The sequence below is a fragment of the Falco rusticolus genome, chromosome 9, assembly GCF_015220075.1.
Source record: "Falco rusticolus isolate bFalRus1 chromosome 9, bFalRus1.pri, whole genome shotgun sequence".
NCBI lineage: Eukaryota > Metazoa > Chordata > Aves > Falconiformes > Falconidae > Falco > Falco rusticolus.
Window position 1 is genome coordinate 35,959,850 of NC_051195.1, and position 27,638 is coordinate 35,987,487.

General features: G+C 36.2%; 1 protein-coding gene across 2 annotated transcripts in view; it reads left to right on the forward strand.

Annotated features, from left to right (window-relative positions):
* Nucleotides 1–27,638, forward strand: part of ATRNL1 (attractin like 1) — a 525,096-nt gene that overhangs the window by 151,414 nt on the left and 346,044 nt on the right. For both annotated transcript variants that reach the window (XM_037400754.1, XM_037400753.1), the window contains exon 20: nt 21,192–21,285. In XM_037400754.1, coding sequence (XP_037256651.1) covers nt 21,192–21,285 — 94 coding nt within the window. The remainder of the gene's footprint in view (nt 1–21,191; nt 21,286–27,638) is intronic.

Consider the following 27,638-nt stretch of genomic DNA (forward strand, 5'->3'; position numbering starts at 1 on the left):
TTCCAGTGTCTATGAAAGAGGGGTATGAGAAAGATGTTAAACTGATCATGGCAGCTAATTGAAAATGTTCTCCTTGGTTTTTAGGTTCTATCTATTACATTTATTTAGGTTCGAAAGGTGTCTGTTTGGTAGATTTACACATTGTTTTTCTCTGGCACTGTTTATGACATTTTTACTTACTCAGCAGTAGGAACCTTTGTAACATGTTTTCGTCATGACAGTCCAAGGAAGAAATGGTACAGATTTCCTTCCTTCCCTGTCTCTCCAAATGTAATGCTGTTAGAAGCTACCATAGGCACCATCAGGAACAGAGCCCTGTTCCTATGGAGTACAAAGGGCAATCAGTGTGTTAGATATTGGTGGTGGGATGGGTGGGATCAGTTTCATTCACAAGGAGCACATGTGCATTAGAGTAGGGTGGGTTTTTTTGGTAGGCAGCACATCTAAGAAACTCCCCAATTACTTTGGAGTAGTCTGTAGTCTGATTTATTAGAACACAAACATCAACGTGAACAGCTAGGGGAGGTGTACTAAAGAAAACCAACTGGAAACAGATCTACCTTTTTCTAACAAAGTTCTCTGCCAGTTTTCTTTCCAATCCAACAACTTCTTGCTGTGTTCAAGCTGAATCATACTCCATACAATCCACACTAGATCTTAGGAAAGTCCCTTTTTTCCTATCGTCCAGTATGTTTTGATGCTGCTCTTTTGTTATAGGTAGGCCTCTTCTTTTCTGAAATATCTCCTAGTTTCTATTCCTGCTCCAGGTTTTCTGCTTCTCATGACCTTCTCTCTCAATTCTGCCTGCTGCTCCCAATAGTTTTTGTAAAACTTGTAATTTTTATTTGCATCCAAGGAAGAAGCAGTTTCCTCTCCCATTTAGAGAGTACAAAGTATCCCATAGTGTCCAGGACAATGTAAATGGGGTCTTTCTGTTTGCTCCACAGCCATATTCTTAAAATATATATACATACACATATATATGTGTGTATGCATACACAGTGCACAGCATTGTATATTAAATTGTAATGCAGCAAATTACATAATTTCACACATTACAGAAAGCATCCTGTCTTTCATAAAGGAAAAATTTGATCGCATGATAAGGAAAACAATTTAGTGTTCAATTTCTTTTTTGAATTAAAATATGCTGTTGTCTACTTAGTTGATAGAAAGGTACCTGGTAATTTCCCTTTAGACTTATTTTTCTAGATCTCAAAAAAGTTATACAGGCAGTGAGGGAACAGAAAGCAGCAGTCTTAATTTTTCACTTCAACACTATCACTACATAGCTTTTAAATTACCTGTAGTTTGCGATTGCATAGGGCAGGTGTAGAGAAGCATCAACCTAAATATTCTGAATATAAACACTTTATGACTGTATTTACAGCAGTAAACTCAAAAGTGGAAGAAATTATTTCCCTAAGATTTATTTTATTTAGTAAATATCATATCACAATGACATTATGCTTGAGTTTAAGTCTCAGAACACCTGGAGACTAATGTATCTTAGCATTAGGAACTGTATGATGCTACTTTAAACAGGCAAAACTAGGTAGATGCCACTGGCCTGGGAAATAGTTTTTGGAGGGAGAAATGAAATCTTATGTTTAAAACTTCATCAAGGGATTTTTTTCAGTATCTGAACTCATTTTGTTTTGTTGTGATTCAGAACTTTAGAAACAGTTTCTGCAGCAATCCTGGCCTTTGTAAATATTTTAAGGTAAAATAGGAATTGAAGATTCTGTCTGTCGGGAAGGTCCTACCACTGTCCGGTGTCTGATGCATATGTTGGTAACTTTTCAGGACTATCGTAAAATAGCTGTACAATTGGGGGATTTCTTCTCTTTAACAACACAGTTAAATATTCTAGTAATTTCTAGTTGTTGTAGGTAATTCATGCCAGCAGTCTGAGCAGTAGGAAAGTGATAATGATTTTGTTTTAGATTAAATTTATGGTCTGCTTTTGAAAAGGCAATTTTAGTGTGCTAAATCTTCTTTTTTAAATTATTATTTTCTTTTTTTTTTATTACTGTGAGTGTTGACTGAGCACTGGAGCAGATTGCCCAGAGAAGCTGTGGATACTTCCTCCTTGGAGATACTCAAAACCCCTCTGGATAGGGTCCTGGGCAACTGGCTTTATGTGGCCCTAGCTGGGCAGGTGGGTTGGACCAGATGATCTCCAGGGGTCCCTTCCAACCTCAGCTGTTCTGTGATTTGAAAACAGTGCCATATACTGAGGCATTAAAGGCCAGACATTTCAAAACTTCTATTTTTCATGTCCTGTTACTTTGGTTCCATATACCATTCCTAAGGGAGCATAATATCCATCTTTGAAAACCTTGCAAGAATTCTTCAAATTTATATTTACGTTACCGCTAAGCTCTTGTCAAGTGTTTAAACAGTGATTTACAACAGATCTCCACTGCCTTCATATTCATTGGCTGGTTGAAGATTTTCAGTGTGCAAAGTTTGAATACTGTTTAATAATACCATAATCAAAGTTGATTACAAATTGACCTCAGCTGGTATAAGTATTCATGCTATTTTTTCCCAGCTTTAATTTTTCTGTGCCTCTGTTTGCTATCATGTTTTATGATTCTATGTTTCCTTAAAAATGCATGCAAAACCTGCACGCGTTGTACAAATAGCTTGGTTAACTTTATACAGTAATGACTTCTCTGCTTCAGTAAGATGCTTTTTATATTGTTTCACCTACTTCTGTTTAATTCTATCTTCTTTGTAAAGTGGAATTAACACAGCTGAACAAGGAGAGAGGAGACACGCTGCTATCTGTTGAATAGCTTTGCAACTCCATCAGTTTTGCCCTGACTTATACCTTTCTTGTTACAATACAGTTATCCATACTTTCTCTGGGTTGTAGCATGAAGCACTTTTGCACTAAGGCTTTTCAAAACCCAAATCTAATGCAACTGCACTGTCTCATTTATGTGATATGCTTGTAAAGGAAGTTAGACCATTATTTTGAGGTCTGGCAATGAGTGTATTTGTGTGTAGAGTTCAAGCGGCCTTTTCTTGGGTTTTTGGTGCTTTGTTTTTTGGTGTGTTTCTTTTTTATTATTTTGTTTTGTTTGTTTTTGTTTACTAGGTTCTCGATTTGTTAAACAGCTGGACATGTAGTAAAGTTTTTATCCCCAAAACACATTCAGTGGACTGAAAAGTTGTAAATGCTCAATGAACTGTCAACTAATAACTGTTAGAGTATTACAGTATTAACTTCATACTGTGAGATCTGAAAGTGCATTTGATGACTGATGTATAGCTCTGTCAAATATTATGTGGCCAAATCAAAGAGAACAAGAAAAGCCCCCAAAAACCCCAACCAAACTCCCAAAGAACAAAAAGTCTCCCGAAACCCCAACTCCCAACAAAAACTCCTTGCCTGATTGCTCATTACAATTCTTAGCATAAATGCTTGTGCTAGTTTTTACAGCCCTGTAATCTTTATTTTGTGCCTTTATTGTAAAGTTTTATGGTTGTACCCCTGGGTTTTTTTTTTTTTTTGCACATGCTTTTACACCTGACCTAAGCGAGCCAAATGCTCACTTTTAAGTCAATGAGTAAATAAGCAAATAAGCTTTTTCCAGAAAACTGAGGCATCCTCTGACCTGGAAGACAGGGATAAGGAGGAGCGGAATGAAGTCCCCACTGTGCAGGAGGAAGCAGTGACCTGCTGCTCCGCTCAGAAATACACAGGTATATGGAGTCAGATGGGATACACCTGGGAGCACTGAGGGAGCTGGTGGAGGAGCTCACCAAGCCACTGTCCATCGCTTATCAACAGTCCTGGCTGACCAGGGAGGTCCCAGAAGACTGGCAGTCAGCCAATGTGACCCCAATCTACAAGAAGGGCAGGAAGGAGGATCTGGGGCACTATGAGTCTGTCAGCCTGACCTCGGTGCTGGGGGAGGTTGTGGAGCAGCTCACCATGAGGGCCATCATGCGGCACGTGCAGGACAACTGGGGGATCAGGCCCAGCCACCTGGGCTTGTGAAAGATAAAGATGGGTCCGGCTTGACAAACCCGATCTCCCTCTACAACAAGGTGACCCGCTTAGTGGATGAGGGAAAGGCTGTGGATGTTGTTGACCTGGACCTTAGTAAAGCCTTTGACACCATCTCCCACAGCATCTCCTGGAGAAACTGGCTGCTCATGGCTTGGACGGGTGTGCTCTATGCTGCGTAAAAGGTTTGCTGGACAGTTGAGCTCAGAGTGGTAGTAAATGGAGTCACCTCTGGCTGGCAGCAGGTCATAAGTGGGCTCAGTGCTGGGCCAATTCTGTTGAATATCTTCATTGACAATCTGGATGGGGGCCTGAGTGCACCCTCAGTCTGCAGACGACACCCCGTTGGGGGTCAGTGCTGACCTGCCGGGGGGCAAGGGGCTCTGCAGGGGGGTCTGGGCAGGCCGGGCCGATGTGCCGGGGCCACCTGCATGAGGTTCAACCAGGCTCAGTGCCGGGCCCTGCCCGTGGGTCACACCAGCCCCAGGCAGCGCTGCGGGCTGGGGCAGGGGGCTGGGAGCTGCCTGGGGGGAAAGGGCCTGGGGGGGCTGGCTGACGGCCGGCTGGGCAGGAGCCGGCAGGGTGCCCAGGGGGGCAAGGGGGCCAACAGCACCCTGGCTTGTATCTGAAATAGTGTGGCCAGCAGGACCAGGACAGTGACCGTCCCCCTGTACTCGGCACTGGTGGGGCCGCCCCTCGAACCCTGGGCTCAGTTCTGGGCCCCGCACGACAAGAGGGACATGGAGGGGCTGCAGCGTGTCCAGAGCCGGGCAGCGGGGCTGGGGAAGGGGCTGGAGCACAAGGCTGGTGAGGAGCGGCTGAGGGAACTGGAAGTGTTCAGCCTGGAGAAAAGGAGGCTCAGGGGGACCTTATTGCTCTCTATGGCCACCTGAAAGGAGGTTGCAGGCCGGTGGGGGTCTGTCTCTTCCCCAAGATAACAAGTGATAGAGCAAGAGGAAATGGCCTCAGGTTGTGCCACGGGAGGTTTATATTGGGTATGCGGAAAAATTTCTTCACTGCAAGGGTAGTCAAGCATTGGAACAGGCTGGCCAGGGAGGTGGTGGAATCACCATCCCTGGAAGTATGTAAGAAAATGTATGGGTGTGGTGCTTAGGGACATGGTTTAGTGATGGACTTGGTATTCCTGGGTTAACAGTTTAGACTCGATGATGTTAAAGGTGTTTTCCAATCTAAAGGATTCTATGATCCTGTGTCTAATAGTTTTTACCTGCACACAACTAGCTACTGTTCTTGATGAACTAACGGTCAAAGCATGTATTGCCTAAATTGATTTTGTACTCTGAAATGGGATATTCTGTGCACATTGCCTGAATTCTCTGCATAGTATGATCAGACTATATCCATATATATAGCTAGCATTGAGATCAGCTAGGAGCATGCGAACTACAGTTAATTTGTTTTAAAATCAAGGTACTGAAAGGAGCATCTGCCTTTTGCATAAAAAAATTATAGTTAGTGCACCCAGGGCCATTTCCATCCTGAGAATCAGTTGATTCAAAACTGCACATCTTTAGTCAGGGTAGGCAAAACCTTTAGTAGTTGGAGCAGATGGAATCATTTGCTTTTTGAGGGATTTAGGTGTCAAACTCCCAAACTTCCAAAGTGTTAAACTTCCAAACCTGGAAGCCTAATGCCTTAGTACTGAAATTTATTTTGGTAACCTGCCCTTGAAGCTTTCCCAGCCTCTCATATCCATCACTGGTATCACTTACAACATCTGTTAATACCAGTTCTCTGTGGGGAACAGTTATACAGACTGTCATTTTGATGAGAATATGTAGGAATTATAATAATCTGTGATAACCAAGGATACAAAAAATATGTGAGCTCAATAAAGTTAGATGTTAAAGAGAATTAATTGATCATTTTTTATTTTTTATAACTTCTAGAAAATTATATGCTAGCAGTTGGAACAACATTTAAAAAACAGAGATAGTTTAACTAGTGTATTAGTTTTTATTTCAATTAACTTTTTCCGCTGCTATGACCACAAAGTGGTGACACGTGTCCAGAAGCATGTTTGTATTAGCCTGTAGTAATAGTTTTAATAGCACAAAAGCTGCTGTTGCTAGCTATTAATCTTCAGTGAGCAATGACCTGATGTTTTGCTTATATCGTTAATTATTTAGAAACAAAGGACAGATGTTCACAGTCCAAATTATATCACATAATGCATTTCTATATAAAATGATTATATGAAGAAGGTAGAAATTTAAAATAGAACATCTAAATTTTGGTTCTCAAGCAATCATCAATCTTTCCTCCGATTGAGTCTGGTAGTCATAAAATTGCTTATTGAAGTCAGGTAAATTAAAAACAAACTGGGTACAACATTTAGTTTTGTAATAAATAGTGTATAGATTATTTCTAAGAGACTTTAAAAAACCCACAATTTCTTGTATTTTAAAAAATGATTCTTCTCTTGTATTTAAATTTTCAAAATGGGAAATGCGATGTGTCCAGCCACAAAAGTCCAGTTAGGACTGTAAGGAATCTTACAGTTTTTGGTCATGTTTAAGCTGTCTTGTAATCATTGATGTCTCACGCTTTTCAGCTGGTGGTGACAACAGCAGCAATCTTTGTAGCAGACGGGTGTGCGCGCATACATCCCTGGAACGCAGCACAGGACCAAGAGGAAAATATTATACAGAAGTAGTAAAAGATATTAGTTGTCAAGATAACACCAACAAACCAAGAATACTTAGTTGCTGGTAGTTGGAAAACAGGACCCTGTAGCTTTCTTACACCTAGTATTTTTAACACTTAGCCAAAGCTGATAACCTCCTCTGGTGTCATGTGGATACAGGCTTGGTGCAGCATTTAACACGAGCGGGATATTGAGAGCTAGAAAGTTCTGGTGGGGATCAACTGAAGTACCTGGAAGGCAATTCCCCACCCTGTTTGCAATGATACTTTACTCTTCAAAATATTAATTCCTGTACATTTCATCGTGACTCTGACTGCACCGCAATGCCTGGGGTTTGGATGCTTTTTTGTCCAGTGTTGTCCATAGATGTCAGCACCTGTGCTGTTGTGAAACTAATGAGAATGGCAAAAAATAAGCTTTATCACTATGAAGAGTTAGATTGATTATTTTTTACTAGAAATATTAGAGTGATACTCAGTGTTTAACTTTATATCAGAAATTAGCCAAGTGGGTGAATTAGACTACTGTTGTAGACAGCTGTAAATTTGGTCTTTTCTCTTCACAGGAGAATTCTGTTTTGAAAAGGTTTCTGGTCCAAAATCTTATATTTGGGGACCTTAAGTTTTATGTAAGGTAGGACTAAGAATGAGGACAGAGAGCTTTTAACTGTCTTCTACAGGAAAAACTAACAGAAACGTAGAAGGTGTAAAGGAACACAGTATCCTTGACTAGTAGTATAAACAGCAACAAAACCATTTTCTTCTGTATCTTCCTAAAATAGAATTAGGAATGAACATGAATTGATGGGAGTTGTGGCTGTCTTACAGAATGGCAATTTGGGGTACAGTGTTTTATACAGTTTTTCTGTTTAGCTGTTTTAATATCTAGCATGTAGAGAATTGCATTTATGGAATTCACTAATGCATTTAAGATCATGGGATTGGGCATTCCATCGTTAGAAGTCTAAGGTTTTAAAGGAAGTTTTATATTGGGTTAAATATTATGTTTTAGAAGCCTTCTTTTCACAGTGACTAAGTCTGTGTTCAAAATAAAAAAAAATCTTTTAGTCCAGGTACTTTGTGGTTGTTCACATAAATAACAGGTATTCAGTGGATTGGAACCTTATGATACTGGAGTCTGTGTGAAAAAAGACATTTTAAATAAAAATGGATAAATGTTGGAGATCGGGGGTGGGGGGGGGAAGAGTTCGGTATGCTTTATAGTGTCCTCAGGTACTAGGTACAGAACTAATTTAAAAAAAGTATTCACTTACACTGTTAGTCTTGTACCTTGGTTTCTAGAAAACAGTGGGTCAAAAGTTCATAGTAAAACTCTGTGAAAAGAAACTAATTTAGGATTATGCAGAAAAAGAAAAGCTCACATGAGGTGCTAAATTCCAATCATGAGGTGCTAAATTCCAATAGAAAACACGATTTTGTTTATCCTATACAAACAATATAACCAAAGGTTTCAGCAGATGAGGGGGCTGTCAAGAAATCCCATTTTGCGGTAGTGGTGGTTTTTTTACTTAGTGTTGTTTTGTGGGTTTTTGTGTGTGTGTCGTTTGTTTTTTTCTTTTCTTTCTTTACAAGGTTGAATAGAGATGATGACACCAATTTCTCATTTTATAGTGTACCTTATTAGGAATAAAACTACTTAATTTTAACTAAAATGCTGAAATTGGTTTTAAGTAGGTAGAGGGCTTCTTAGTACATGTAAAATATAAAGAAAAGAGATCATAGCATGATAAGATATTAAAGAGAAGCTTCATACTGCTTTTTAAAGGGAGATCATTAGAATAGTTAGCATTTTTTTTAAGACCTTTCCCCAAAGGTGATTTTAAAATTTATTTTCCCTCCTTTAGTGAATGCTGTTTATTGAACAGTATTCCAGATAATCTGAACACGGACTGAATAAAATGCCTGTAGTTGTGTTTAGTTATGAACTTAAATTTAATTCACTCCAATCAGAATGTATTTGAAATAAATCCAGTGCTACTAAAGCAGAAGAAAAGCAGATTGCCATAAGAAAAATTAGTTGACGAACTCAGAAAAAGACATCTTCAACAAATTACTGTTGCAGTTACTTTTTGACTGCCAAACAAACTTTTCAGTATGCTATTAAGTGTTGTGTATACATATAATTTTCTTTTTGCTTTGTTGTGGATTAGACCTTTATTACAAAGTATGATTTGTAGCATAATTAATTGGAAATTAAAAGCAAAACCTCAGCTAAAACTAGGAACCTTTTTATAGATACATTTGTATTCCATAACCCATTTTAGAATAATCCTAGGTGAAGGACCTGGAGTTATACTTCAAGGAAAGTGTCATTGTCAAGCTGTGTTCAGATGTCTATAATTTTATGGGAGAAAAAAGAAAAAGCAACTGCTGAATGTAACATTCCTCACATTTAATCTCCAGAGGGAGATTATTTGGGTGGCTGTCGGATTTCGTAAGGTTTTGACAGGATTTATGTCCACATCTTTAAATCTTTTTGATGATTTTCCTTGATTGCGTGCAGAAAACTTTTATAAATCTCCTGTCAAGCACAACTTTTTCCAGTTAATACTTGATTCTCTAAATTTGATCTTACTTACTACATCAGGATATGTGTGCTCATTGCAGAGTGGTCTGATTTTAGGAGCAGCAGCATGGGAAAGTACTGGTTCCAGCATCAGTTTAGGATTGCTATTGAAAAAACTGGTGTTTTGCAAAACTGCTGACAGTGTGGTGGGTTGACCCCGGCCAGCAGCTAAACACCACTCAGCCACTTGCTCGCTCCCTGCTCCCCCACAGCGGGATGGGAAGAGAACAGTAAGAGCAAAAGCAAGAAAACCCATGGGCTGAGATAAGGACAGTGTAATGGGGAAGGAAAAAGGGGGGTGGGAGATGGGACCAAACCAAGCCACTCATCAGCTTTACACAAGTGGCCTGATGCCCGGCTAATCTCCAAGCAATGGCTCTCTCCCACATCACTACCCTGCCTACCCCTGCTCAAATTTTTATTGCTGAGCATGACATTTTATGGCATGGAATATTTTTTTGGTTCATTTGAGTCCAATTTTGGTCAAATTGAGCTGTTCAAGATGGCATACTCTCCCATCCAAATTATATAGTGTTATTTTATTACCATACTCGGAAGGTAATAAGTTAAGTTCAACCCACTCTCACAGCTCCTGACCATTAAAACTTTTATTTATTCTTAAAGGTGATTAAAATAAGGTAGTCAAAGTGTCTTTTTGACTCCTTTGAAGATATTTTTTTTCTTGCATAACAAAATTTTCTTTCCACCCTGCACAAACACAATTGTGTAGCTATATATCTAGTAACCAATTTTATCAAATTGTGTAGCTATATATCTAGTAACCAATTTTATCAATAATAGTTTTCTTTGTTAAGGCTGACTGCTACAGTATGTTGCTTTGCATTAATGTAACTTCACCATTCCGTGGAGTTCATTCTAATTTATGCAAGTGGAGTGAGAACAAAGTAGCTTTTTTAAAAAAAGAAAAATAAAAGAAGGCAAATTTATTTCTGAAAATTTATAAATATGCAATCAATACTGCATATTTAATAAACAATCTACATTTTTTTTAGGTCTGTATTGCAAGAAAAATATTTGAAATAGTAAAAAGAATAGCAACAACTTGTACTATCTTAGTCTGTTTAAGTAGCAGCTATTTTGTGTTTATTCAGCATCTTAGCCTGAAAACTAAGAATTCAGGTATCCTTTAATTGATCACCACCTACTATTTTTATAGATATTGAAGAGATACAGCAGTTTGATTTATATTATATTCCTTTATCTCTGTGCCTATTTTATCTTTTCACAAGGATTAATGACAATTCTATTGCTTTCACTGATGCTGGTGATCAAGTCCTGCGTGTTGTTGTGTAACATAGTTTTTGGCAATGATGAATGAGTTGCTCTGCATTCTTATTTTTGTGTTTTTCAGGTTTACATGCTATAAATTTATTTTATGGAATAAGGAATATTTATAAAATGTGTTTCTGTGCTGTTTGAGCTGTGTGTCAGTATGTTCACCTTCCTAATGAAATTTGTAAAGTCATTGGTTTGTAAAAGATGTTCCCAGAGGAGATAGGCAGGGAATGATTTAGAAACGTTCAGCTGTCTGGAAATATAGTGGTTTTGTCTGCCTCTTATAAGAAAACGTATTTTTACCTTGTGCTGAAAGAGTTAAAGGGCTCACAGAGCTGTTGTCTCTAGGCTGAGAAGATGCTAGTCTTCAGTTGAAGGTTGGCAGTTGTAAGCTGAAGGTGACATTTTCTTAAGTAACTGTTACGCGATCTTTAAATAAACATTTGACTACAGTAAGTGTTGTTGTCTCAAATACAATAGGTTGTTTTTTTTTTTTTTAAAAAACATTTTGTTTGTTTGTAATTTTTGAATCTACCTTCTAGGTGTATTTTGCATTGAAATGGTCATTCTTCTCCCCAGGGGGTCTTGGAAATCCCCTACAGACTGTTGAGAAAATAGCTTCTGAGGCATCATGCAACTCATTTTCCAACCGGTAGAAAGAAGATTCTCAAAAACCTCTTGTAACAGCATTTCTGTTTGATTGCGTTTGATTCTGCCTTCATTTTCTGACTAGTAAATGCAATACCTTACAATGGCAGACCGCATTAGTTATTTAAGGAAAAAAACCTTCTCTCACAGTTGGATGCATTAAAAATCAGTTGTATTTTGTACCTCCTAATGGCTAACACAAAATGATTTGCTGACTTCTTTACATTTTGTGGCGTTTTTGTCTGATAAATTGCATAAGTAATTTCTCTTCTTTAGGCTTTTACTCTGAATGACCAAATACACACAAATAGTTGCAATCACCAGTTGTTGATTTCAGTTGTTTTTCACCTTAGATTGTAATTTTTTTTTTAACATTTAAAGCCTCTATGAATAGCTACTGAGTGGTTTTAAAATGTTCTGCTTTTCATGGTGCCTTATAATAATCTTTGATTTATTTTTTTCCTGTTACAATTTAAGAAGTTATACGTTCTCTCTTTAGTGAGAGGGGAAAAAATATCAGCCTTTTGATGAAGGGAGGTTTTTGGCCAAAATTTTCAAAATAGGCAGTAGACAAGCTGCTGTCTTTTCCAAGAAAATTTAAAAATTCACAGTTTAAGGATATATGTACTAAGCCTTTGGTGTATGAAAAATGCCTTCTTATACACTTCTCAGATCGGACATGCAAAGGTGAAGGCATAGAAAACTATCAGTTTATGTTTTTCCTTTAAAAAGAAAAGCCAAAACCAACAAACCCCACTGTTTTAGATTTTACTAAACCTAATAAAAGTTTTAGTCTGCCAGATCTGAAATTACTTCTTTTTTAAGTAATTCAAATCTTATCTATGTTTTCATGTAGGAAGCCTCTTTACAAACAAGAAAACTAAAAGTAATTTCAGGAATAATATTTTGTAGTCGCATGGGCATATGTGAAGGAAACGTCTCTATAAATGCTTGCATACTCAAAGAACTGTACTATAAATCAGCTACGGAGTTTTAGTTTTTGACTTGAACTTAAAAAACCTGCAACTTAACCCACTGTAAAATTTGCAGGCTATTTATTTGTTAATAACTTATGTTTAAAAATGAAAAGGAGAAGTAGAAAGAATGAAAAGGAAGCTGATAAGTAAGACATGTTAAACTTATCTTGAAATTAAAGTGCTTTTAATGCTTTCACATGGAATTTTTCAGTGTTACATGTTCAAATTCAGTGTAAAAATTTCAGGTTTTCACACAGATTTACATGGAGGAAATAAAATTGGTATAGTTCATGAGTTGTCATGGAAATGTTTTGGTTTGGCAGAGTTTTTTTTGGTAGAAAATACTGTCTTCTGTATGTGTTATTCCTGAATGATCCCAAGAGCAAGCTATAAAAATTCTGTTCTACAGCTCAGTATTGGCATGAAAGATTCAGGCACAGCAAGAATCTTGTTAATTGTTTAAGATTCTGTTCAGTTCATAACAACAAAAAATATCCTGTCTTTCAGCCTTAATCTTTTGTGTTCCATTTTCATTATCTACTAGTATAAAACAAAATTATGGTTTTCCAAGCTGTCTTTATAATGTTAGTTGTTGATGATTAAAGACAGATTTGGTATGATTGCTTGAGAGGTATTTATTATAAACAAACAAAAAAATCAGTCACTTTTCAGCAGGAATGCTGTAAACAGAAGAAATAATGAAATACAAGCACTGCAGAGCTATTTTACCAGTATAAAAATGGCTTAAAAAAAAATACGGGCTGTTAAATGGAAAAGGTTGCTATAGGACTGTGTTGGTGTAACCAAATTGGATTTTTTCTGTAACACAAAATCAGCCTGTTTGCTGGTCCCAGATTTGTTTTGGGATTTTTAGAAGAAATATGCTACTTCTGGAATGTATGTATCAGTTCAAAAACCCCAGGAACCTTCACTTGTGACTTCCAGATTGTTTGACTGTGTGGCACAGTAATGTTTTTCAGGAAAACCATAATTGCCTTACTAGTAGTTAAATGATCTCAGTCACAGTCAAGTGAAATTGCCTGTGTTAGCTGTGGCTATACATTTCAGAAAAGAGTTAAAATCACATCCAGTCATGTATGAATTGTTCTTTTGCAATGGGAAGTGGCTAAGGACAAGAGCATTTCTGTAACCACCAGGTTAGCCTCTAAAATGCACTGCAATCTGAGGCAACCATTGAAAATTGAAATTGCAATGTGAGGAGTGTCTAATTTTACAAAAATGGCTTCCAGGGTGATTGGCCATACTTGCCTTTTCCTGAATAAATTTATATCCAGTATTAATCTGGTAAAATGATTATCTATTTTTTATGAATATAGGGAATAACTGACCTTGTTTTAAATGACACATATGTTATTTTATATATGTGTGTGCGTGTATAATTTGGGTGGTTGGAGAATTCCTGCAGATTCCATAGCTTAATTATATAAATCCTAAAAATTCTATCTATTCCATCTATTTTTCTCTCTGTCTCACAGCCTTTGGTACTTTGTCAATACATTTAGATATCGTTTTTGTCTTTTTTGTGCTGTTATTGTACTATGAAAAATAAATACGTTTGAGACCAAAAAAGATAAATCACAAGAGAAACTGAGAAGGATGAAAATGAAATGAGTTATATATGTGCTAATTAGTCTAAGTAAGACTGGTTTATTATGAAGGTTAATCACATCACTAGAAAATGACAGTTCATTTGACCTGCATGTACAGCGGTCCTTTCTAATACCATCTTTTTTTTATATACTCTTATTTTTACTGCTTATTGCTTCAAAGAAGTTCTTTACCTTAATTTTAATGCTACTCAATTAGTGATACTGAATAAATGTTGCTGGGCACATCTGTTGGCTTTTACATTACCCATCTCAAAATGGATGTATTTCCTATAAAAGTAATTATTGAATACTAAAAAGGTATCATGAGCTTCCAGCTAGATAGACATTTCTAGAAAAATAAGTGACTGTACAGTTTTACAGTATTACTAATGTAGAAAATTGTCTCAGAAGTGCAGTTCTCATGCAAGTAGACTAATGGATTACACAGGTGAACATTTACAGTGAAACTGAACATTACATTTTAATGTCTAAAATATGTTTATACTCATTGTTTCTTACTTAGTCTAGTTGCACGAGAAAGACTGTATCTTTTTTGATGCAACGTGTATGTTTTTTAAAGCAATTTTTCTGCCTTGCATGTTACCAAAATTAACAAAGTAGTACACCTCAATATTTAATAACATTGCGTAGCTTTCCTTTTAAAAAACAATCAGCAAGGTGTCTTAAAGGAATTATCCTCGTGCAGCTACTGATTTAGTAACCTTTGACATAAGCAAACGTATTAACTTAAAGTACCGTTTGAAGTGAGCTTGGTTTGAGAGAAAAATTGGTCTTGCAGCTGTATGTTGGGTGTGGGAGCTAAGCAATATATGTTTTTAAATTCAATTGTGTAAAATGCATACTTCATGGAAATAGTGCTGGATATTCTTTTGTTGTCAGCATCGGCAAGAACATCTATATGCTGAGCTAGCAACCCTGAATCAATCATGCTGTGAAATTATTATTTAATAAATTCTATAGGGTTGCGGTTTTGCAGCATGGATTTACTCTGCTGGATTATATTGTTTTCATAGAATCTTTCTGTTCTACTTAGAGTCTTCATGTTGTACAAAAAAGTACTGTGAACCACTGTTTCCCCATAAATAGAGTGGATATTGCCAGGATGTTTTTTTTGTTGTTTTTAAAGCTCTAATGTCATAATTTCAGTTAATATGTAAAAATAACATAACAAAATATGTTTAAAATTCCACATTTTAAGCATGTTTTTTATTGTGAGGCATAGATCATTGATTTATTTGAAATATTTAATGATCAATAAAATGTTTGCATGGCAGTTAAGTATTAAAAATAACTGTTTAACAAAAGTGTGTGTGCAGAATATAAACGCAGGTTTGAGATAAGTTCATACACTAATATGAAAGATGATCCAGTTCCTTAATCACCTTTGTGGTACTGTGTCCATCAGAAGATGGTTTTGGTTTCATTCCTGTGAAATTGCGTTCATGGACATGGAGTGTGATACAAACCAAAGCATGGTAGGAGGAGGATGACAGGGAAATTTGTTACAAAAGTTTGCTTATTATTTGCACTAAGATACTTGATATTAATGAGATTTTAAGTCTTGCCAGACAGTCTGGGGGATCATTTCCAGCATCTACAGAGGACTGGATTTCTAAGGTGTGTCTATACCTAGAACATAAAAGGGATCAGAATCCATTATTAAAGCTCAACCTGGAGGCATTTATATGATCTTGTGTGCTTAACTCATGTTTCTCAGTCATGATGGAGGTGAACGAATGGTTCCAAAAAGCTGCAGCTAAAGTTTCCAGTCTTACTTGCAAGAATAATTTTTGTAACTGATATGATTTTTTTAAAAAATATACATACCATATAATTTACACAAATTTTGGAAGTTGATTTAAAGAATGTATACATGTTTGGGCAGGAATCTGCAACGTGAAATAAAGTCTCCATCAGAGTTGTACAATACATTTTGATTAAATATTTCTATATGTCTATATTTTTAATATATTTTTTCTATATATCTATATTCTGTGCCTGGGTGTTCGACAGACAAAATTGTGACAGTTCTAATTCCCATCTTTGCTTGTATTTTTAAGTGAAATATGAGCATTGGTACAAGTTTTTCTGTGTTTCATGTACAGCAGTTTATTTTGGAAGGTGTAAGGCTAATGGTAATTCTTGCCTAATAGAAGGTTCTGAAATCCAGCAGAAGCTGGAATTTATTTTGAGTCTTGTCATAATTAAAAACAGTTAGCACTGTGTGAATTATGAAATAGAGAGTGACAGGTGTACTTCTTTCCCATGACTGAAAAGGAGCCATGTTATACTGTCAATCCCTGTTATATCCCAGAGGTGTGATTATCTCATTAAAAATAGGTTGCCTGAAATTAACTTACTGTTATTTAAAGTCAGTAGTGTTTTGGGATGCAGATTTTTACCTTTTTTTTTTTTTTTTTTAAGAAGAAAATTCTGTATATTTCATTTTAACCAGTTGGTTTGCAGAGGTTTAATTCTGAGTTTTGAATAGTGAATATGAGTACTTAAATTAGGAGGAAATAGAGAATTTATTGAATTTACAGAATTTATTGAGACTGTTGCAATGTTATTGTATCTAAAACTTGCTGTAAAGTTAAAGCAGGATTTCAAGGTACTCTCTGCATTGGTGACTGTCAGGAAGATTTGAGAGAGGATTAGTGTCATCATAACCTGAAAGTGTTTGAGTGTGGTGCTGCTATGAGTGCTGGAATGTGTCGTACATCAGTAGAATCTGAATCTGATGGACCCTGTAGATAATCATGTCTCTTCTGTAACAATCTTGTACTACTGTTCTTACAGTGGTACTTCACATAAGATACAATGGCATTGGTGAGATTGATTTTCTGTGTTGGTGGTGTGGGTTTTTTTGAGGGTAGGGCCAAAAGCTGACTCTAGATTTCTTTGGGGGAAAAAAAAATAAATATCCTTTGTCCTTTGTTTAAAATAAATAGATATATCTATCAGGTTTAAAGAACCTTTCCCTACTGGCCTTGTAAGTGTTATCTTTCTATTTGTTTCTATCTTTCTGTTAGGGATGCAATACCCCTATTGAAAAGCATAAAGATTGTTTCTGCTTATATTGGATTTCTTTTAACCCAGCAAATCTGTATATGCTTGCTTCATCTTCTAATTTTAAGCCGACTGTCAGTGTCCCAAATAAAATTATTCATGTTAAAAACTGGACATCATTTAAAGCATTGTCCTAATAGAGAATGTTTACTGTTAACCTAACATCCCTCGAGAGACATGACATTGCAAAAGATTCATACTGTGCCTAACTGTACACATGAAAGAGCAGTAGCTATCAAAAAGCCACACTGAAGGACATTGGAACTAAATGGGGGAAAGGGAATCAGTTAAAAGATTCTGAAACTTGGTATAATGCTCGAGTGTGGCAGAAACTGAAACTGTCCTTACTGGCTGAGAATCTCAGTGGGATGACTTGGCTAACTTCGTACACAGCCACAGAAAACACGATATTGTGCCATAACAGTAAGGCACAAAAATGGGATCTCAGAAATTTTCCTTGAGAGTGTCTCAGATATGTTAATTAAGATGGGGTAGACAGTGCCAAAAAATCAAAAGCAATAACGTGATCCTCTCACCACCTAGCATTAAGTAGTCTAAGCTTGGGATTTTCAGTTAGAAATCTCTGCTTACCACCATGCAGTTCTACTTAAACTTAAACCTTTTATTAAATACATAAGGGGGGGGGGGGGGTGGAGAAAGAAAAAAGATAAAGAAAAAAAGGAAAAGCATTTGAAATGTGAGGTATTAAGTATAGCTTTCATTTTAACTCTTATTTCCTTTTCATTCAGCTTTAGGGAGTTCTTACAAAGAAAAATCATGTTAAGCATTTCTTTAGATCAACATTAAAGATGATAACTGTCCTTTTTTGGAAGGAAAATAAAAAGAGTTATTTAATGCAGGCTTTAGCTGCAGCTGCTTCTGCTGGAACTTAAGCCTTGTTTCTTGACAAAAAATGCATGGGAGTGGAAAGGGGTGGGATGTAAAAAAAAAAAAATAAAAAAAAAATGGGAATATATAAGTGGCATCTCTTATATTGACTTCTACCAGCTGAGAATGATTGGTACAAAATATGCTTTTAAAACTGATCCTGAGATTTGGCATATTGCTCCTAGCATTAGACTGCAAAAGATGCTACTGTAGCTACAGTTTTAATGGTATCAGAAGAGAAAACATTCACTGAGAAGGGTTAACCACAGAAAAACAAGTAGAAACTATGAAAGAAAATATGCAAAGAGGAGTATGGAAATACTGAGGTAACAGGAGAATGTAAATCTTCTGTTCCTTTGAAATCAAATGCAACTTTAGGTTTCAGTTCATTAATTTGTAAATATACTTCATACTCAAAGCTCATACTTGTTTTTGTATTATTTGGAAGTAGGCCAATGGAAAAAACCTTCAGCGAGGCACAAAGATAATGGCATCCAAATCTTTTTCCACTGAATGTACTATAATATCGTCCTGCTTTTCCTGTTGCATTTGTTTGATAACATGGATTCACATTTGCTTCAGTAACAGCAGGGATGGCTTATATGTATTTTGCTTTTTGAGTTACTCCCTTCCCGTAGAGGTCCACAGAGTGGTAGGAAATTTGCAAACCTGAGATTATAACATGCTTTCACTGCCATTAAATAAAATTTGTCCATATGTGATTTTTAAAATAATGTAAAAGTTATTAGCTCCTGATGTCCTATTTCAAGGTATTATCCAGGGAACAGTTAAATTACTTGATCAATGAGAGTAATTTATCTTCATTTTTTAACAGAAAAAAACTAGCTGCTGGGCTTGTCAGACCTAGCTTTTTCATTCATGAGGAATCCAGAATACAAGGTTCCGAGTCCTCTGGACTCCTCCTTTCTTCTCCTTTTCCAACCATACTGATCTATAGAAGTTTCATATGTGTCCTGAAAATGCAGGTGAGGTAGAGCAGCCGTGGTGGTGGTTTTGGTGAGAGAGACCAAACTAGGAATGTATCCTTTATTTGTGTGTGTGATGGATACACACATGTCAAAATCTGGAGATGAATCCATGGGAAAATAAATTCCATCTTATGTTTACTTTATTTAATGGTTCTTCAGTATAAATTCAGGAAACTCCAAAGACAGAGTGCAGTGACTAAAACATGATGCAGTTTCGATGTAAGGAGATCCATGGCTGATTGTAGAGGAATTTGTCTGTGGATGGCTGCGTGAGGGAGCACATACTACACTGAAGTGTGCTATATAGGTGCTGCTTTGATTTAGATGTTCCTGTGGACAAATGGTGCTGAAAAGTTTGATTTATTGGTAATTCCATGATCTGGGAATACAAGTCATGTCTGTCCTGCCAAAGGAAATGGTTTTGTCCTTCCACAAAGTATCATATGAGGTTTGTACAACTTGGTGTTTAAATACTTTTACTAAATAAAAGCTACTCATGTAGAGGAAGTTCCACATTCACATTTGTGATCTACTTGCTATTAAATGAGCAATAACTATGGGAGTAATTAATTAAGGTTGGTTGGCAATAACTTCTGTATTGTCAATGTATTCACAGCTTTTAGAAGGTGATTTAGAATTCAGCCTTTTAGCTCCTTTATAACTTTTGTGCTGTCTGGTAATGGCACGTGACTTTTAAGAGCAATTAAACAGAAGCAGAATAAGCTGTAAAAAATATATTCCTTTGTTTTTCACAGAGTTACACAAAGTTAACATTTGAGAAGGGGCTTTTCCAGCTTGAAGTGTCTAAATAATAATTCCATAAATGTAGAAGGGAAAAAATGACTGAATTTAGGAAAACATAACTGATTATATAGTAGCAGCACTTCAATGAACATTTATTGTAGCGTGTCAAGATCAAATAACAAAATAACAAAATTTAGCACTCTCTGGTAACTGTTTTTCGGAAATGTTGTTATAAACTGTATTTTGAAAGAGAGAAAAAGGTCAGATGCTGCATAGAAACTTCTGTTTCTTGCGGGCAGTCTGAACCTCTAGTACCTCCCTATTAAGAATCCCTCCTTCAGCTTCAGCTGGCTATTTAACAAGTTCTCAAGGCTGAACAAACCATTGAGTTCCTGACATTGCAACATTCTGTCAATAATATCTTATGTTTAATTGTGTTTCTAGTCTGGCTGTTATATTAGGCTAGGCCAGAGAGTTCAGGGTATGTGTTGTATGGGACACGGTTACAGAAGCATTCATTGTGTGTTATCCCTTATCAGTAGAATATGAACATTAAAACTCAATCCCTCTGACAAGAATTCAATATTAGGATTATCAAGTGGGAAATAAACTTTTATTATAGACAGCTTGCCACTTAGTACCAGATCTGTTCCCAAGCAGGAGCCCACATATTAAATCTTTTAGTCCTAATTAAAACTTCAGTGAAAATATAATGATTGTCAAGGTAGGTTCAGAATTACTTTGTATCAAAGAAAGACTTTAAGTGTAGCGTGAATATTATCAGGTAGTTATTCCAGAATGATGTGGGAACTTAGTGACATGTGTACCAGACCAAGGTTATTAAGTTTTGTGTGCTTGGTTGGAAAAAGGGGAGGACTGCCTAAGCAAGATGGTAATTCATATAAGCATGGGAAGAAAAAGCAAAAAGTTCAAGAATTGGGAACATTAATGTTTGTTTTGAGGTGAGAATCAATAAGGGAGCAGGTGTGGCAGTGAGCAGGCCACTGTGAAGAGATTTACTTCAGCCACTGAGTTTAGAAAGGAGTGGAGTGGTCATGATGTCTCTGTGACTCTTCTCCAGTTCAGATTTCAAGAGCTTTAAAGGTGCCTATGTTTGCTTCTAAAATATTCTTGTTGACTATAATTACAGTATTAACTCTGCCTTTGTTCAAGTGATTTCAAAGCTTTCTTTTTGTTCACTTTTCTTAAAAGCAAGCGTTCCAATTATATCAGACATTTTACCAAACATCTGCAATAATATATTCTTTAAGTAGACATTTGAAACTAGTGTAATTTTGCCATTGTATTGTTAATAATTGCATTGTTAATAATTTTCTGTATCACGTATTGGAATGGTAGACCTTAATGGCTGTTCTCAGACTGCTATTGTTTAATGTGTGGAGGAGAGCTGCCTCACATGCATAGCTCTTAATAGAGAACAACCATAGTTCTTAACAGACAGATGCCTAGTTTTTAACTCTACAGAAAATAAACTAAATGATGCATTGGAGAAATGTTCTTCAAAGAAACTTATAACTGAATAGCATTTTTTTATTTATACACCTTGAAGGAATTGTTATTAGGATGAAGTATTAAAATCTATGAAAATTCCTGTGGTTATAAAGTAAAATATGGGTGAAGAAATCTCACTTTTCCTATTTGATTTTACAGCTTGCACGTGCAGTGGACATGCAAATATTTGTCATATGCAAACAGGAAAATGTTTCTGCACAACTAAAGGAATCAAAGGAGACCAGTGTCAACTGTGAGTATAAAGAAAATGTAGCCCAAAGGTAGCCCAAAGTTATTGCAATTCATGCCTAGCGTATACTCACTTTTTTCCTGTTTGTGTTTTGCTTTTGTTGTTGGTTTTTGTGATTGACCCTGATAATGTTGTAGTTATGTGTCTAATGTTCCCTAAACTTCCTGGGAAATGTCAACAGTACATGGTATTTTGTAAAAGAATTATTTCACAAACACTAGTAATATTTTTCAGACTGTACAGACTTAATTTTTTTTTTTTTTTAAAAAGTAACTGGAGAATTACCTGTAGTTGTCTTCCTTTTTTTAGGATTTATTTAAATTATTGTAAGTAAAAAAAATTGCAAAATTTGTAATTGGTAATTATATTCAGTGCATTTGTCACATATCTTGATCAGAATCTACAGTGGTTAGATTTTTAGAGTTTTGGAAACATGTTAAGCTGGGCAGTGGCTTACACATTTTCCTGTATAGAACAGAAGAATGCGTAAACCTGTTATGGAAAGTGCAAGTATTTTACTGGAATACCTTACTGTGTTTTTCTTTTAGAGGAAGAGCTTGCAACTTAAGATAGAGGATAACAAACAGGAGGACTAAGAACAAAGAACTAATGAAGTGGTGTAACTTGTCAAGTAGTAGAAATAACATATTGAAGTTAACTATAGTCTTATATTTCAAGATGTTTCTTTCAGTTCTTTCTATCCTGTACACTGCATTACCCAATAGGAACCTTATTCCTTTCATGATTGTAGCTACGTTAAATAGTATCTGGCTCCAAAATTGTCTTAGCAATGTTGGTTGGAGCTGGGAAAAGGTATAAAACCAGCTTGTTCCTTTCCAGCAGGGAGAGGTGCCAGAAGGTGATGTTCTGACTGCCACAGGGCATATTCCTTCACTGGATTTGTAGATTCACCTTTGATGTGTTTAATGAACTGGGCTGAATCCTGCCCTTAATGCTTTTCTTGTTAAATAATCAAGGTAGAGAAATATCTGATGCAGAGGATATGTGTATATTGGTGAGAAAGGGCTGTGCTGGTCAGTGTACTGGTTCAGCGGTACCTCTGGGACTATTTGGCTAGCTAATTGGAGATGGTCAGGATGAGATGGGAAACCAAGATTTAGGACCAAATGATGGATTTTTATCACAACAAAAGCTGAAGAGTGCTAATGCCTTTAACTCTGAATTAAGTCTTCACTGAGAAGTTTTTGCCTTTTCTTGTGTCCAAACACTTAATCAGTTCTAGATGTTAATGAGTGGTTTGATTACCAGTGTGCTATGGACATATGTTGATGCCATTCTGCCTATTTACAAAGAAGGGGGGGAGGGAGAGGAATCTACTCCCCTGTACATCATAACACTTGAACTACATGAAACAGTTTCTTCGCCCATAACTCCAATCCTTTACCAACTGCTAGTCAGCCTAAGGCACCCTTCTAGACCTTTTCCCCGTCTGTATTTCACACAACTATTTTACTATTGCTTTCCCTTTGTCTTGCATTGTTTCTTTGTTTTCTCTGCTCTGATTTAGAACTTTTGTCTCATACGGTCAGTTGTGCTGTTCAGCCCTCTCAGCCTGCTGTCCTGAGTGTCTGCCATAAAAGCTTCTTTTATCCCATTTACTGAACTAGAAGAGAAAAGGTTTCTCTGGTGGTGGGTTTTCCAGTCCTGGTCAAGAGTTACAACAACTGGACAAAGGGGAGGAAACAGAGATTTGAATTTTGATTTTTCAAGAATAAACTTAAAATTGCAGTTTCAGGCTGAAAATCCCTAGGTTTGTCATATGTAATACATTCCCCTTCCTAGATTCTTACATAGACCGAATGCTTATCCAGGGCAAGCTGTGGTGTTAAAGCATTTGGCATTTCTAACGGTTTCTTTTACATGAAATAAACTCTGCAGAGCAGCCATTTTCAAATTATTTTTGGCTGTGATCACGTTTCACATTACAAACATCACATCTGTTATGTTCACAGACACAAATATTAGCATTAAAAAATGAATTTCTGCTCTAAGACCTTTCCCAACTCTGGTCTTTCAAAAAATAATTAAAAAAAACCCCTATGTAAACTATCCTGTTCATGACAGCACATGGAGAAAGAGACCAGTTCCAGTTACAGACACTTCAAATATATTAAAATAGTATCCAGAATAAAATTTCAGCACTAGAAACTCATAGTTAAGATCACTGGATATCCTCAGGAAAGCTGGTGACCACAGATTTAGAGTTTTAGGACATGGCATCAGGATTTGTCATTTTACTCTGGTGTTGGGCTTGGGAGCGTGATCCATTCATGTATGGAAGTTCTAGTTCAATGTTGTTTTTTAATTATTTCCCTTAGAACACCAGGAGATATATAAAACAAAAAGTAGGCCACACTTGAATGACTGGATCTGCCATCTAATTTGTAAACTTCACACAAAGAATGTTAACTTGATCAAATCTGTATTACTTTTAACAAAAGCGGAGAAGTATTTCTCAGTAAAAATGATCCTTACACTCAAAACATGTTTTGAAAGTATTGTGTTGTACTGTCAAAATACATATACAGTCATTATCTAGAAGATAAGGATTACTATAAATCAGCTAAATGCTTTACTTGTATTTACTACTTTATTATGTCTGTATAAATCATCTGGAACTCGATTCAAAATGGAAATATTGTTCTCCACAGCTCTGGATATTTTATTTTCATTTTTTTGCCACTCGCTGGGCTGTTGTGCAATCTCAGCAGCAAACGTACAACCCTGTGATTTCTAAAATAAGGATTTCTGTGAAATTTCAAACTCTAGCTGTTCAGTGTGAAAGTTAGATTTATATTCCTGTCAGTAATCCTATTGTTTAGAAAGTCTCAGCTGCAGGGTGGTGTGTTGCCTTTCTCTCCCCCTCCCTCCATCTATTCCTCCTTCCTTCTGATCCTTTTAAATCTGTTCGTCATGTGAGGTACACCCCATACTTCGGACACAGAGTTTTTAGGAAACCAAGGAAACTTTACAACTTTTTTTTTTTTCTTCTTTTTCCCTCCCCAGCTTAAGAACAGCTAGTTATTTGTGGGTTTATGGATGGTCTTATTTATTTTTTTCTTATTTTCTATTATATTTTTTTTGTATTGCCATCAATTATATTAATTTCTGAAGTGTGCTCTTAGATATCACGAAGCACAGTGACATCTTAAATCAAAATCACTGTTCTAAGGCAGCTTTGAGCATGCATTTGCATTCTATTTTAAAACGTTTTTTTAATGCCACATGTTAACATTTTTTTCCAAAAAGAAATATTTTATTACCTTTAAGTTGGTAGTTTCAGTTGGTAAAAACCTGTAATACTCTCCTGATCAGGAGCAAGTGAGTAGAATGGTTTGATTATTCAGAGTAACTAGTCTGTAAAACAATAAAAATAGTTACAAATAATAATACTTAGATTCCCCCCCCCCCTTAATGTTAATAATGAAATGCACCATTAATAGTAACAAGAAAATCATTTTGCCTTAAACCATATTTTTAGGTGAAAACTATTACTTTAAGTTAATTTTATTTAATTTTCTGTAATATTTAATTTCCTAGCTGCTCATTTTATTCTGTCGTGGAATTTTGTCTGCAGAGCTTTTAAAATACCTGTAGGTTTCAGAGTAACCATCTGTAGGATTATATAAACAGATAACTTTTCAGGAATAGGCCTAGGGAAATGTAAAGAATTTGCTAAGGGGAAGTTTCAAAGTTTGAATTTTGATATTAAATGAGAGATATTTTATTGGATTCGAGGAAGAAAAATATGCAAATGATAGAATTAACTGAGTAGTTAAATCATTCTTTGAGAAGTCTCAGTATGTCTGGCCTCTTCCAAGAGCCAGCCATCACCTGGAGGTGTGTCTGTAGCTTTTGTCATCCCTTGCAAAGCTGTGTAAATCTGGAGATATTATCAGCATTTTGAAAGATTACAGGGTTACAAATGCATGATGGGAATAAGGTTTCGTAGTGATATTTTCCAATTGTTAGGTTCTACTGGATGTACTGTAACATCTATTGCACTGTACTTCCCAGTTAGAGGCATTGCTGTGTTTTGGGGGAAAAAGATTATTCTCTCCTGTAGTTTCCACTGGTCAGATCTTAGGCTATTGAGCCTGTCCTGTTGGTATTGAAACTGTACCTTTGCACCATGGGCAGGTTAGATACCATGTTAATGTACCTAAGTTCCCAGGCATAAAGCAGAATAATGATTTTCCCTATCTGGGAAACATTGAAATGTTGAGAACACCTGCTGTGGTGTGTACAAAAAGAACTACCCGTAAACCATGTAAGAGCTGGGCAAAAACTGGGGTTCTGTAATGGAGAAAACTGCTAGGTGGAAATAAAATACTGGGGGGCAAAAAAATCCGTATTTTTAAAATTGCATTTCATAGTACTTTTTATGTGATTGTAAGAAGGATAAATAGAAGGGTACAAAATGTGTAAATACAGGTTATTCTGCAATGAAAAAGTAATAATTTGCTCGTTTTAATTCTTATAAGTATTCAGACTATTAATTTCTTAGTTGTACTGTTATTTCTTCTGAAAAGGTGAACAAAATACTATTTTATTTATTAAAAATATACCCTATATATTTGATAAAATCTTCACTGTATGCAAACTTAAAAAAACCTATTTAATATAATACTATAAGGATCTGTGCGTAAATAATAAGCACTCATTGACAGTCTGATTTACATAAGAATAAGATTTTAGAATATTCAGCTGTCCTCTTCTGCATAATTTCCCTCCACATAATGGTATAATTCCTCTTACGAGATGGAAAGGCAGGTAAAGATATGCTGGTTTATAAGTCAATTCCACCATTCTGTTGATATCACTGCAGCTTTATTCGCTGATAGCAGAATAACTCTGTTCCTCATTGTTTCCTCTCGGAGCACTGCTTTCTGGTAGGGGAAACATTGACAGCAATCATGTAACAAATTCACTGTATTAAAACTTCCTTTATCAGAGACACAAGCACACAGACACAGACACACACACACAGACAAACAGCCCAGGGAGAGTCTAGTTGCTGGAAGTTTAATAAAAAAACTTCTATTGAATAACTTTATCCTGATAAAGGGTAGAATCCATTTAATACTAGTTACTATGGTGATCTGTGCATTTCTAAGGTGAAGTTAAAAACTATAATATTTAATGTTTTAAAATACTAGAGGAAACTTTAATTTTTTTTTTCTTTTTTCAAGATTTTTTCCCCCCAGTTTTCTGTCATTTGGTCATATTCCACTGTCAGTTTTACATATGTGGTTGTACTTGACATGAAGTATTTTCTCCTTGTTCAGGCTGAGTCCAGTCCTTGATTTTTCCATTTAACAGAGAACTTTGACATGCCCGTGCATGTTACTCCATTAGATATGAAGTTTGAAGGAGAATTCCAGCAAAATCTGGCATGTAGATCTAGGTGGATTTAGAGACTACCTCTGTTCTTATTTAACCACCTGAAAATTTTAGCTTGCTTCTGTAAGGACCGGTTCAAGCCCTCAGCTAGCTCTTGAAGAGGTAGATTGTTAGGTTCTAAGAACAATAAAATGAACCCCCCATTTCAATATTAAATATGTTTTAAATGTACTAATTTACTGTTCTAGATGTAATAATTATTGCCAGATCTACCAAGGACTTGAGATACTTCCTCCCACCTTTAATTCATGTTTCTGGCATCTATCATTTTGCTGAAATTGCAGCTTTCCTTTAAACAATATGGCTACTAGCAAAGCTTCAGAACATGACCAAAATGCAGTCTAATGGCTTAAATACTCAGAAGGCACTTGAAACATTTGGGACACTTTTCTTCATATTTTAATTAAAAACTACCATTTGTGATTCGGAATGTACCTCACACAGTATTTTTTTATATAGGTTTTGGCAGTACTGTATGTCGCTATCAGCCTTTTTTTTGACTTTTTTCACACTGCAGTAGGCTTGCTTTCTCTTCTTTGGTATACACAGTGTCGGATATGTAAAGTTCATGAGGCTCTCTGGGATCTTTCAGAGTTGCGGGCTCTCTATAAATGTGAACAACACTTTTTGTAAGCATTGTTACTTGCAAACATTACATTCTATTCAGGAAATTGCCTGACTTCGTAACAATAGAGAAGTGGAGTTTGAATGTCCTGTCCTGTTCCTAGAAGGCAGTGTTCTCACTGAAGAAATGAGTTGGTGGCTAAGGGGGGAGCAGCTGTGAGCACTTAGCCAAGAGCTTTGGACATTGGTACTTTATCGTGGGTCAGTTGTGAATGTGTTAAATCTGGAGAACACTGCAATATTGATATCGCAATGTAAAACTATGTCAGCAAGCAATCTTTTGCCAAGAGCTGCATTAAAAATAGTAC